At 42.0% G+C, this 14,212-nt stretch overlaps 1 protein-coding gene across 1 annotated transcript; it reads right to left on the reverse strand.

Moving 5' to 3' along the window:
- Nucleotides 1-2,344: 2,344 nt before the first annotated feature.
- On the reverse strand, nucleotides 2,345-13,630 carry LOC147627289 (nitrobindin heme-binding domain protein). The gene is made up of 4 exons (XM_086815919.1): nucleotides 13,316-13,630; nucleotides 3,258-3,398; nucleotides 2,752-2,820; nucleotides 2,345-2,644 (listed from the first exon to the last, which is right to left on the reverse strand). Exons 1-4 carry the CDS (start codon nucleotides 13,538-13,540, stop codon nucleotides 2,519-2,521), a joined length of 561 nt encoding a protein of 186 aa, XP_086672045.1. The 5' UTR covers nucleotides 13,541-13,630; the 3' UTR covers nucleotides 2,345-2,518.
- Nucleotides 13,631-14,212: the final 582 nt, after the last annotated feature.

The following is a 14,212-nucleotide window of genomic DNA, read 5'->3' on the forward strand; positions in this document are numbered from 1 at the left end:
AGGTGTTCACCACAATGACAATTCCTTATAAAGGGGCCTTACAAATTAGAGCACATCCTTTACCTACAGAAACAATACGAGGGTGAAACATTGAGAAAAATCTTTTCAAACACCCCCCTCAATTTCCACCCATAGGTAAACTACCTCTTGTGTCCATGTTGAGTCGATGAAGATAGTGCTCTAGCAAATATCTCTCTAAAGCCTTTGGGAAAACGGTTGCATAATTCTCTATCCTTAGGCAGTAGACAAGCTCCACCTCTCTATCCACTATAAGCTCATGCACATAATGATATTGTGTCTTAATGTGCTTCGTGTGAGCATGAAACACCAGGTTCTTGTTGTGGTGATCGTTGTGCAACTCTCATTATCACACAACATTGTTGTGTTCCCTTTTGCGCAACACCCATGTCTCTTGAGATCCTCCTCAACCAGACTGCTTCACATGAAGCAAAGCATGCTGCCTTGTACTCAGCCTTGTGTAGAATAAAGTGCTTCTCCCGTTCCTCTGTCCATAAAGGGGACAAGATGATCTAAGGGCTCTTGGGATTATGCACATTTAGTCAAGGTGGCACACGAGAGATCATCATTTTTTGTGATCATTATTTAATGGGTCTCAAACACAAACATTAAGTCTTCCTTCTCAGACTTTGTTTCTCCTAAGTCTTATTGCTCTTTCATATTCTTGTTCTATCTTGTGTTTATTTACTTTTAACTCCGTGTAATTAGGATATTTTCTTGTATATGAGATCCAAAGCTTTGTTGGACTCCTTCAGTCTAGACTACCTTTCTTTTATTTGCTTCTTACAAGTCTTACAACTCTGAATAGTTTTTTTTTCTATCTTCTTGTAATTAGGACATTTTGTTGTATGTGAGATCCAAGGCTTTGTTGGACTCCTTCAATCTGGACTACCTTTCTTTTACTTGCTTCTTGTAAGTCTTACAACTTTGAATAGATTTTTTGAAAGCAACACATCTTACCAAGAAATGTCTCAAGTCTTTCCAAATTTGAGAAGGAAATCTCTATCTTAGACTCATCTTCTATGGGTTTCCTTTTTGTTGATTTGGCCAAAATAATTTGGTGTACTACACAACAAGATTGCCAAATGTGGATGGTCCAAAAGTGGTGTGGTTCTCAAGGCACTTTTCAAGTTGTGGAAACCTTTGTTGGAAATCATGGTGCCCAACTCAAGAAGGGAGTAGGAGTGGTAGTAGAAGGAAAGGTGGAGAGATCGCGTCATGGTGTGTGGAAGCATAGACATGGATATGGAAGAGAGAGAGAGAGAGAGAGAGCACATTAACACAATGATTGTATTATGAATGATAATACTCATATCATGTACAATGTATTTATAGGAACAAAGGCCTCATTTTTGGTTCACACCAGCAGACTCAATACTTTCAACAACCCCCCTTGAAATAAAGGTGGTGATATACGAATGCAAAAGAAACAACCAACCTCCAACTCCGTCACATCTCTGTAGAGAGGCGATCTAGCCATATTATTTAAAAATAAGGAATGTATAGTGTTTTTGCATCTTACCATGAAAAACAAAGGTGTAACGGTCTCGCGTGTTCAATGTACATGTATCTCCTAATATATAGTCAAAGTTTCCCTTTCATCTTTGGTGAAGCCCCCACACAAACACGCGTGAACACGCGCATTATATTCCCCACATCTACATGAGTTGGTTCATAACCATAGAGTTACTTATTATCACAATTTGAATCTAATTATAGACCATTTGTCTTATTTCAATTTTTTGAGCAAGTATTTTGCGTTCATGCGTTAAGCTTGATATAGCCTTGGTCTTAAATATTTTTAGTTACTAGAATTGTCCATCGCCCCTTGCATTTTTTTACTTCAAAGGCAAATGTTTCCCTTGACAAGCAAATCTTCATATAGACTAACCAACATGTTAATTTTCTGTCCCAACTAAGTTAGTGTAGTGGTCAAAGCTTGTGACTTGTAACCTCTAAGTTATGAGTTCAAGTCCCACTAGGCTCTCTCATCTTATAAAGGGACACCTATGCTCGCTTGATGTGTTTGGTTGCTCGGGCTCTTGCCCCTTAAACACTCGAGTGACTCCTCCTCCTCGGGTGGTGGATCACCCGAGATAGGAGGATCCGTACAAGACCCCTCCGTTGTTCCAGCGCTCGACTCATCACGGTGGTCATGGGGGACGCCTAATTCGTGGCTCTTGCCCGATGGTGCGTGGCCCTTGCCCGACCATGATAATTGGCTAATTGTTGGAAGGGGAAATCGGCTCCACCCACTTGAGTGGGCCCCGGGTGTGCGGAAAAAAAAAACATGTTAATTTTCTATCTAATTCCAGCCATGATGTACTAAAGAAGAAAGCTAGCCATATGTTGTCAACCATACATTTTCTTAGGGTTTATCGTACAACAAAAAACATTGCTGGTCATGTAGAAAAGACTAGGCAAAGCATATAGCTCCCCACTGTAGTTTTATGTGACAAAGCATTTCTTTTCTTAACGTAGTGGAAAAGATAAAGATTCATCAAGAAGTGACTATCTTTAGCACTGCTTGAAGGTGAGGCTGTAGTGAGTGCGTGTTAGTAGCCATAGATACACTGTATTCCATCTCATTCCCGGTTACCTTGAATAATCTACTGATGCTTTTAACCTAAAAGCCAAGAAAAAAATATCAGGAAATATACCATAAAGTAAAATTTGTATTGGCAAGAATTATCCCAATATTGGACCAACTTAGCATGTAAAGACTGGGCAAACCTTAGAAGCATTGGCCACTGTCTCACTTTCAAGGATTATTGATTTTTCCTCTGCTTTGAAAGTGCCCTTCTGCACATGGCATCAAGCAAAGAAAACCTCATCATCCATGTAAAGTGCCAATAGCACTTCAATTAAAAATTTTAACTACTTTGAAAAACAACCTTCTCATATGTCATAAACCATTGAAATAAACATGAAAGCAACTCCTCTAGTAAATTGAAGGAAGCGCTCACGCACACCAACACACACATGCATGCATGCACGTGAGTACGCACACACTATATGTATGCATGCATGTGTATGTATGAATTTATGCATCCATGCTTGCATGGATGTATGTACGTACATACATATGGTTTGTATCTATGTCGTATGCATGCATGCTTGCATGATGTATGTGTATGCATGTATGGATGTATGCATGTCTATACGTACAAACGTAATTTATGTATGCATGCATGGATAGATGAATGATGCGTGTGTTATTTACACAAAAAAAAAAGGACCTGAACTTCTGCAAGGCCTGTGCTTTGAGCAATAATCACTTCTATGGATCCATCAAGCTTGGGCCTCCAGTAGCCACTCTCTGCATGCATTGGCTCTCCCGATGCCAGCTTCCACGTCTTTTGTGCATAAGCCATTACTGGCTATGGCCAACAAGATGCAAGGTTAGCAAAAAATAATAATCTTTAAAGCAGTGAAGTATAATGTAAATCCTACCAAGATACGAGAGAGAATTAATTCATGTGTTAAAAAACCCCCAACCATTACAGTCCTAACAAGACTGAAGCCAAACAAGCAATTGTAAGGGGGCTTCCCTGATCGACCAGTTCAAGGAAAAGACTAGATCAGTTCAACGGAGTATATGGCCAGATGGGTGGGCGGTAACACCAGTATATGCACTGCAAAAGGCCTTACAACCAACATATACTAGGACTTCTTTGAACACACAGAGGAAGAGAGGAAAGAACTGGCAATGGAAAACTTGATTCTCTCATCATATAAAGTTTGCATATTTAAAAAGAAACTTGCTAGATCTGCAGAGAACTAAACTGAGTATTACTCTCAATGTGTTACGCCCAAGGCTAACCACGGTTAAGACCTTCAAGTTGGGTTAACCATAGCCTAGGGGTTAGGCATCTTAAGTGGGGATTAGTAACTTTTATGAGACATGTACTATATTTGGCTCCTAGCTTATAGGAGGCCTATATAAGTGACTTTATAAGTTCCCAAAAAACCACAGGTCTTCATGCGGTACAACCGGTACGACTCTCCATTCAGCCAATACACCCCCCCATTCAACCGCTACAGCAAGTACATGGGCTGGTACAGCAGGTACAATGGCTGGTACAATGAGTACATGGGCTGGTACAGCAAGTATAGTGGCTGGAATATCTAGTACAGTGGCTGGTACAGCAAGTACAATGGCTGGAGCAACAGGTATAGTGGCTGGAACAGTAGGTACAGCCCTCAAATCAGCCAGCACATCACTTGATGCAACCGGTATAGTACATAAATCAGCTGGTATAGCTTGGTACAGCCATCAAATCAGCCAGCACAACACTTAATGCAACTGGTGTAGTACATAAATCAGCCAGTACAGCTCGGTACAGCCATCAAGAGGCTATAGAAATACAGAGACCTTCTGTTGAGGGGAGTAAAGGAACTCTCCATAAAGTGTTCTAGACAAGAATGCAAGCAACTATCATAGTAGAGGCTAGTCTGCAGCAAGAGAGCCTCTCTAAATGAAGAGAGAGGGATCCAATTTATAGATTTGGGACTCCCATGAGTGAAAATCGAAAGATAAGGCTATGATGACAAGTGGAGAGCCACACAATATATACCATCATAAGGCCATATGAATCTGAACTTACGAATAATTTTAAAAGAAAGAAGAGAATCACTAAAAGTCTTAATATAGACACTCGAGAAGAAATAATAATAATAACTAAACTAGACAAATACATAACTAAATCACACACGCCCACATAGACACACACAAATTCTTTATTAAACCACAACAAAAGAATTTCTAACAAACAAGCTAAACAAATTTTGAATGACTAATTAGCAACGACAAAACAAACTTTAAATGACTAATTCACTAACACAAAACAAGCAAAGATAAGAATACAAAAAGTGTGAACTTTACCTCAAAGATTGTTCAATCATGAAGTATACGATCATCAACTCCATCATGCATAGCATGTACTAGGTGCTACGACATCCCTACTCACGTCATCAGTGCCCAAGAGTAGCTAGAGGTTTCCATATAAAAATTTTGTCCTAACCAAGAGAACACAATTTTTATGCAGAGACCAACGAGCCACACAGTAGCTAAAGTGACAAGTGCACGTTTGTCTCGTCTCTTTCTATTACCTAGCCTCTAGGCTCTAGCCTTGGCCCTCTTTTTATACTCAATTTTTTGTACTTGTGCCTAGCATGTATCGCACCTCTTATCATGATTCATGATTCATCTATGCTTACGTACTTTTGTTTGTCACTTCTAACTTGTTTTTAAGAAAAATTTAGTTTGAAACAACTTCTCTAGAGTCTACCCTTCCAAATTAAAAAAGTCTAAGTTTGTAAGTGTTTTTTTAAAAAAAAACGTATTTTATCGTATAGTATCCCAAATTTTCATATCATACAAAAAATCTCTCTATAGTATCGTATTTTCATACCGTGACAACTATGATTATACCTACAAGTACAAGATGAAATCCTAATTGTACCTGCAAGTACAAGCTGAAACCCTAACTATACCTGCAACTATAAGCTAAAACCCTAATAGTACTTGCAAGCATAGGCTAAAACCCTAACTCTACCTGCAAGTACCTGCCAAATATCATCCTACATCTATAGAACTAGATGTACGTGCTATGAACCAGCACCATGTGTACTTGTTTGAGTACTTACTATTAACACTGCATACCGGTACCTGCTTGTGTACTTGTACCTGTCCATGTGCATGTACCTATTTGAGCACTCACACCAAGAAGGCTTGAGCCACGGTCTTTGCAAGGGTGTGAGTCGAGCTCTAGTACGGGAGTGCCTATTTGTGTGTAGTCTCAGAACAATAGTTTTCACCTTCACTTCCCTCCAGGTGTATAAGACCAGCGGCCCGGCTAATTTGACTCATTCAACAATTGCGGCATCGACAGTCTACTCCAACATACTTTTGTTTGGGTAACTTGTCTTCATGCTTGCATTGCATTGGATTATCTGGTAGACAAGCCCTTGGAACTTTGTACAAATTAAAATGCTCCAATAATATACTCAGTATTGAGGGGGGGGGTGGTGGTTCATGGTCCTAGTAGTGGTGTCATTGTGCAATTCTACTTTCACCTTTGTTATTTACTTTGATGGAGTGTCCATTGCTTAAGTGTTGACGTGCTATCTATTTTACAAGATAGTATCCAACAACGTTCACACCTAGCCGGGCGAATTACATCACCCATATCATCAATATATGAACTATGTGCAGCCTCCTTTGCCATCTAGACAGCCATCACCCACTCCTCAACCTTTGGCAGCTCCATTTGTGGACTCTTTGTATTCCACTGTACTTGATTTATAGAGACAGTTGGCGGAGATATACTCCCAGGCTCCCCAAGTTGCAGCTAGTAATCCTCCTCCTCTTCTTCAGGTTTCCTTCCATTCGAAACCTTTCTCTGGTGAGAAGAAAGAGTGTGAGGAACTTTACTTGGATGGCTGGCTTGGGAAGTGGACGACTTTTTTAAAATATTTACAAGTACACTAATGCTCAACGTATTAGTCAAATTCAAATTATGCTTCGTTCAAATTATGCTTCAGCATAAAGCGTTTGTAACATGCGGAAGCTTCGGGGGAGATCAGTAACTTCAATGCTCAGAAATCAGCACACTTGTCGCGACGAAATTAACGCACAAAATTGAATGTAGATGTGCAGAAAAATAAAGAGAGAGAGAGAGAGAGAGAGAGAGAGAGAGGGAGGGAGAAGAGGACATAGTATTGGGTCCCGAATACCCTCTGTAGGGCCCCCACCACAAATTGTGTATTTGCTTTTATTAGAATAATGCAAAACTGAAATAAAAGACTGAACCTGAACCTTCTTGGCTGAGGAGGATCCTCTACCCTTGACCTTCAATTCTTCACCCTTTGCGTTAGCTTCTCCTTGGTTGTCCTGGCCCTTGAGTTAGCTCCAGCACTTTGTGAATTATAAGATGAATGAACTGAAATATACCTTGGGTATTTATACCCCTTCAGTATGCTGGTCGGCTGGTTGCATTTCCCTCCACGACCTGTTTAATAGCATTTAAATGCTGAGAAGATCTGCGCATTCACACTGCCTTAATGGCTGGCCAGGCTGCCCAATAAATGGACTGCTGGTGGGCAGTCTTGCGCAGCCTGTTTGGGCTGCCCAGCCAGGTTGGCTAGCTGCCTATGGCTAGCCCACGGTCTGGCCAAGCCTTGTGGCTAGCCGACTAGGCTGCCCAGGCCTGCAATGCTGGCCGACAGCCTGCCCAGCCCCTCCTTGGCTGGTGGGCAAGTCCTAGGCCCTGCTTGGCCCCCTTGGGGTGGCCCATAGCCTTCCTCATGCCTAGACCTGATGCATACCTACATCTACACAACCGTCTGACATTTGGTCTCGCAGACCAAACATACAGAACAACTGACATCACTCCAGAGGGAGACTCACAGCGCGCACTGGCACTGTTTCATGCGCAGGACAATGCACACCTGACCTTGGACGCATGTGCAGGACAATGCACACCTGACCTCGGACGATTGGAGTGGAACCCTGGCTGACTTGTCCTGGACTGGGCTCACATGGGACCAGTTTTCCACCCAGGTCCTGCACCTTCTGTACAGATATGTCTACGTGGCATTCAAGTGCGGGATGCACGTCACGGAAGCTACATAGCCTCCAAATAATCCGTCTTTCAGGACTTGGATCGCGATGGTGGAAAATCAGTCTGGGGGTAGAGTTTCATTCCTCCGGACTAATAATGGTGGCGAGTTTGTACCATTTGATGACTTCCTTGCTTTGAAGGGCATTCATTGACAAACTACAGTTCCTTACACTCCTCAACAAAATGGAGTTGTGGAACGAAAGAACCGGACCGTCAAAGAGATGGCTCGTGCTTTGTTGCATCATGCAAGTCTCCCTCCTGCTTTCTGGGGTGAAGCTATGGCTACCTCAGTTTATCTCATTAACCGCTCTCTCACAAAAGCAATTAAGGGGATGACCTCGGAGGAGGCCTTTACAGGACACATTCTGTATCTCATCTTCGTGTTTTCGGCTGTGTTGCTTATGTGCATGTCCCAGATAAGAGAAGGACCACACTCGCCCCGAAGTCAAAGAGGATGATCTTCACAGGCTACAGTCTGAGATCCAAAGGGTACCGATTCTGGGATCCGGAGGTTGATGACCATCATTTCCCGTGATGCTCGATTTGATGAGAGCTTGTTTGGCATTGATTCCTCTCCGCGTGATGCATCTTCCGACTTTCTAGATGATCCATTTTTTACAGATGCTAGTGATCTTTTACCTCTTCCACGTCCAGCTCCTCTTCCTCCCCCTGCTGCAACCCCGGTGCCAGCTACTCCTTTACAGTCAACAACTCCTCCTACAGCTTCCAATCCCTCTATGAGTCCTACTTTGACTCCAAGACTATCCTCACTAGTGCTTACCTCATCACCACTTCCAGCAGCATCGGATGAGTCCTCTACTGTAGCTGGATCTTCTTCTTCATGCTTTGAGGAAGGTTGGCTAACCTCGGTGGGTTTAACAACTCTTTAGAGATTTTGGTCTCACTGATCCATAGCTCCATAACCAGATCTCTACCACCACCGCTCGACATTCATCTCGGGCTTCCACATCTCATCACACAGTGAATTATGCTCTCATGAGTTCTCTCCAAGAGATTGATGAGCCTGAGAGTCCAGAGGAGGCTCTTTCACAGCCGCAGTGGCGGCAAGCCATGGAAGTAGAGATGGCCTCTATTGAGAGGAATAACACTTGGTCTTTGGTACCACGGCCTTTATATGGTCGTGTTATTGGTGTGAAATGGATTTTCAAAGTCTAGTTTCATGCAGATGGTACTTTGGACAAGTACAAAGTCCACCTTGTTGCACGAGGATATGCTCAGAAGGCAGGTGACAACTTTGATGAGACATTTGCTCCTACAGCCAAGTATACCACCATCAGAATTGTTTTGGCTCTAGCTGCACACTTCAGATGGTCTGTGTTCCAGATGGATGTCGAATCCGCTTTTCTGAATGGAGATTTAGAGGAGGAAGTTTATGTTGAGCAACCTCTTGGTTTTGTGATTCAGGGACAGGACACCCATGTTTATCTTTTGCAGAAGGCTCTTTATGGTCTCAAACAGGCACCCCGTGCCTGGTATCAGAAGATGTTATCTCTTGGCTTTGAGAGGGCATATGCTGACAGCAATCTCTATGTGCATCTTTCTGATGGAGATATCTATGTCATTGTTTTGTACGCTGATGACCTCATTCTTTCTGGCTCAGATATTGGGTTGGTCACTCAAGTTCAGTCTAAGCTTTCAGAGACATTTGAGATGACTGATCTTGGCCTTCTACATTATTTTCTTGGGCAAGAGGTTTGGCAGAAAGATGACTGTATCTTCATTTCTCAGCAAAAGTATGTGAGGAAGCTGCTCGACACTTTATGGGTTGTCATATTGTACACCTCTCTCTTGTCCCATGGATCCCCATGCCAAGTTATCCAAGGAGGATGATACACCCTTGGTGGATTCCACAGAGTACCGGCAGATTGTTGGCTCATCTTTACCTTGCCAACACCCGTCCAGACATCTCCTATGCTATGAGTGTCTTCAGCCAGTTCTCATCAGCCGCTTGAAGGTCTCATCAGCCGCTTGAAGGTCTCATTGGCAGGCAGCTTTGAGAGTTCTTCGTTATCTTCGAGGAACTTCAATTATGGCATCACCTACTCTTGTGGTGCTGATTTGGTTGGCTTCACAAATTTTGATCGGGAAAGCTGTATTGATACTTGGAGGTCTACATCTGGATATTACTTCATGCTTGGTTCTAGATTGGTTTCTTGGAAGTCTCAAAAGTAGAGGACTGTTTCTACTTCTTCCACTGAGGCTGAGTGTAAATCCTACCTTCTCTCCTCTTCTGAGGCACTTTGGATTCATCAGATTTTGGAGCATTTGTGTTGTGCCGGCACTTCCCCGGTTACTATTTCTCGGATTCTCAGAGTGCTATTGCTCTAGCAAAGAATCCTATGATACGGGGACGATCCAAGCATATTGAAGTGCATTATCATTTTATACGCGACTGGATCGAGTTGGGCCTTCTTCGACCAGCCTACTGTTCTACCAAGGACAATGTGGCTAATCTACCACTTCTAAGAGCTACTATGGAGGTGTTACTTCAGCATGCTGGTATTGGACCGCCTCTCTGGCGCTGAAGAGGTGTTGGATTATATCATCTCCAAAGGGTCTACATCATCTTTTTCATGCTTGTATTGGCCATTTATGAGGCCCTGCATTGGCATATCTTAGCAAAGATTATTTAGCATTTTTCTACCATTTTTGGTATTTTTAGGCATTTTATGCTACTGCCATGCTGTCGGCCTGCTACAGCTGGCCGACCAGCATCCTAGGGGAATATATAAGGACTAGCTCCCTTTCCCCCAATTCATCTCATTTTTCAGCATTCAATTGAGATCATTAGCATCGTGCTCAGATTTCAACAATAAACATCAGTTTCCAACATTTACAGGTCTTGTACCTGGGCCTACATCTGTGTTTTATATTTGCTTCACTTTCTTTCAGTTTTTTGTCAATCTTGTCATTAATAGACTTGGGTGATTGAAGGATGCTCTTTGTTTTAGGTTTTTAATATTTTTTGCTTTTTTGAGTTGTTAAAAGTAGTATAGAATGTTTATTATAATATTCGCAAGGTGACATATTCAATTAATTAGTGCGGGCACTAATTAATCGAAAGACTAAGATGGTGCACCTTAGGTTTTGGGAAACAAATAAATTTGCAAAAAGAATAAAATTTTTATTATTAATTACATTAGTTACATAGATGCAACGGATGGACTGGATTTAAATACATTTACAATATAGTCGGACTGGATTTAAAAACATTTGATTTAAAGACATTTACAATACAGCCAACGAAGTATTTATAAATATTTGGAAACTTACAAAACCGCATCACAACTGAGATCTAGATGGGGTGCAATAGGAATGTATTCACATTGTTCGATTACAGCACGAAGAAACTCTTGGATCTTCTCTTCCTCATCTTCCATTTCGGTTGGATCCATTTCTTCGACCTCCGCGTTGCTGGGATTTGAAAATTGCATGGTACCCTAGATCAAGTACTTGTTCTAGTTGTAACCACCTCTAGTCACCTATGATGTAGGCCATGTGGAATGTGTATGGTTGTTTGGTCCTTCTTCCTATTTGGTTGTCCCTACCCATGTAGAACCCCTCATCAGCGTGAAAAACTCATGATATAGGTGAGGAGAGATATCTCTTGAGGGGGTTCCTACCCAAGTGGCACCCCTAACTAGCTTGAGAAACTAGACCATGAGTCTAAGATTTATCCTTGACAAAGCAGGAGAGATAGCCCTTGAGGGGGTTTGTTGGAAGCAAGGCCATATCTCTGGTTGTATGTGTGTACTTGATCTAGTAGGTGTGTGTGTGTAAATTTATCTCTTGGCACCTTGATTTTGATATTTGTAAAAACCTAACCTAAGTCCACATGAGCTGAAAGATGCCATGTTTGGACCATGGAAAGGTGTTGGAATGATGATCCTGATGCATCGGTATTCTTGTTATCTTGAAAGGGATTGCATAAATCTATCAAACTCTTTTCACATGTATTCTTTGGTCCTCTAGCATGGGAAGGCTCTCTATCTCAAGGGAGGATGTATCTAGAAGGTGCAACTTGGCACATGGGTCACCTTGATGTGACATCACTAATGATGTATTGAGCCCCCTTGTATTTGCCTATTAAAGTGGCATATTAGTGAATGGAAAACAGACTCGTTATCTTTTTGTTATTGTGCTCTCACACACACGTGCTATCTCTCTCTCTCTCTCTCACCCTCACTCACTGTTAGCTATGGCTTTCATCTTTCAGCCTCCTTAGAGCTCTCCCTCTCCCTCTCTCCGTAGTAGTTAAGGGGTGGGATACCTCCACAAATGAGCCAATGTGTCACACTGCACCCAAGTGCATGGGTGCATGTGATAATCCAGTGATCCACACCCCCTTCCTTTTTTTAGCATTCTACGGTCTACCTCTACAAAAGGTTGTACCTCTACAGAGGGTTGCACCTCTACAGAGGATTGTATCTCTATGAAGGGTTGTAGTCCACCTTGGGTGGACATTTGTTTTAAATAATAGGAAAGATTTTTTTTGGGAAAAAAAAAAGGTGCTTCCACACGATCATTGTGGTCTTCAACCAACCAGCCGATCAAGGATGTAAATCAAATCTTCTAACATATCAAAGAAATTCCTCGTCAAGCCCAACATACTTAAAACTCAAATTGCACAATAACAATGATAGTATTACTAAAGTGATATTACAACGTGTTCTCCTGTGACAGTTGATATTTGACGCTAGTTTGTTCACTGTTCGTTTTTTTCCATGACTTGGACATTCCATGGAACTAAAGACATTTTTTGGTCTCATAAGCCCTTTTGATCTTTTGAAGACATTAATATAACTTCTTCTTCTTCTTCTTCTACTATTACTATTTTCCATTCATCGATAACCTTGGAGGTAGAACCCTTAGAGCAGGGATAGATGAAATACTACTTACAAGGTTTACAACATCTATAACATAATAAAAGAATAATTCAAAGGTTTAGAAAACTTGGGCTGAATAATGATTACTGCCTAGTTATTTGCCAAGTCTTCTCACCACAGCCATACCTACAACCATCCATCACAATTATGCCTCAACTTGGGCTGAACAATGCTTACTGCCTAGTAGTTTGCCAAGTCTTCTCACCATTGCCATACCTACAATCATCCATCACAATTATGCCTTGTGGGCATCCCATGTGTTGGCTTTGCATGATGGGCAGAGCTCCCATGTGAGGGCCCTTCCTACTGCAATGGCCAGTTATCTCACTAACACCTCTTATAAGCTCATGTTGTGGTGCACTAGACACCCACAATGGCAATTGCTCACCCTCACACCATTAGTGGCATTGACTGGTCACACCAAGAAAATCTGAGCACATTGATCAGCTCCCTAGCATAACATTGAGTGGCAACCTAGACGATAACAAAGTTTGTCATTTTAAGTCTGGAAAAAGTACATAAAAACATCTTAGGAGCCTTTAAACAATCGGGCAGAGACCTGTCTAAATATTGCACCTAAGCATTACACTGTAAATAGGGCATTTGAAGAATTCCATGAGTATATTACAATGATAATTGAAGAGAAACACCAACAAATGGAAATCTCAATGCGCATTACATTTCAATTGTGCAGATGAGGACCCTGATCAACATTCAAACTTTCAGCCAAGCAAGGTCAATGGATGCAGTAAAAAGAGCGGGTACCTTGCCAGAGTGCCAGAATTGTATCTCTTCACCGTATTGGAACGCCTGTATGGTGGGGAAGCCACCTTCACCCTGGCCGCGCCATGTCCCTAGCATGAAGGAGAGGGGAGCAAGGGCAGGATGAAGTGGGGGAGCTTCGGCCATTGTGGTAAACCTACAGAATAATAATGGTGATGATGCTCCCTTACCAACAAACAAGTTTGCCCTTAACAGCAGCAGCCTCATCCTTATGTGTAGGCTATGTATGGCCTAGCGTTTCCATGGTGATAACCTCCATGTTACACCCCCCCCTCGGTAATATCTCCCGCTACATACACACAACGATGTCCACCGCCCATCTGGTGAAGCTAATATATGTTTCTTCTTAAAGGCACCAATTTTTGGTTGTAGTAGAGCAAGGGGGGTTTTGGGTCACTAAAGTAGTTTTTTTTGTCGACCTTATCACATTAATAGACTTGGATGATTGAAGGATGCTCTTTGTTTTAGGTTTTCAATATTTTTTGCTTTTTTGAGTTGTTAAAAGTAGTGTAAAATGTTTATTATAATCTAATTGAAGCATAGGAACATCATTGTGGCCTTTTGCTTGCACTTGAAAAACGACACTTGTCTTGAAAATGTAGACAGACTTAACTAACTCGGTGCAGCTCATTATGAAGGACGTGGTGGCCAATTCAATGGTTCCAAGCTACATGTAGGATCCCATAGGAGAGCTCATGTCTATCTCATCTCTTAAGCCATTGCTCTTAAAGTTGCTAGCCTTCAAGGGCATTACATTCAAGGATGCAAATGACTACATCCAACGTTTCTTGTGATATAGAGATGATGCTCACTAGGTGCCCTTCTTTATAACTTAAGAAAGGAGCAGCTAGCCGGGTGCAACTCATGCAACCTCCCTAG

Source organism: Cibotium barometz, chromosome 21 (assembly GCF_041138505.1).
Source record: "Cibotium barometz isolate CiBa-2024 chromosome 21, ASM4113850v1, whole genome shotgun sequence".
Taxonomy (NCBI): Eukaryota; Viridiplantae; Streptophyta; class Polypodiopsida; order Cyatheales; family Cibotiaceae; genus Cibotium; species Cibotium barometz.

Bases quoted from the DNA above. Each gene is read 5' to 3' on its own strand.
- LOC147627289 (XM_086815919.1), bottom strand. From the start codon at position 13,540: ATGAGGCTGCTGCTGTTAAGGGCAAACTTGTTTGTTGGTAAGGGAGCA. The intron at 2,821-3,257 runs GTCCTTTTTTTT...TGCCATGTGCAG, and splicing joins CAGGCCTTGCAGAAGTTCAG to AAGGGCACTTTCAAAGCAGA. The intron at 2,645-2,751 runs GTTTGCCCAGTC...CTTGGCTTTTAG, and splicing joins CAGTGGCCAATGCTTCTAAG to GTTAAAAGCATCAGTAGATT.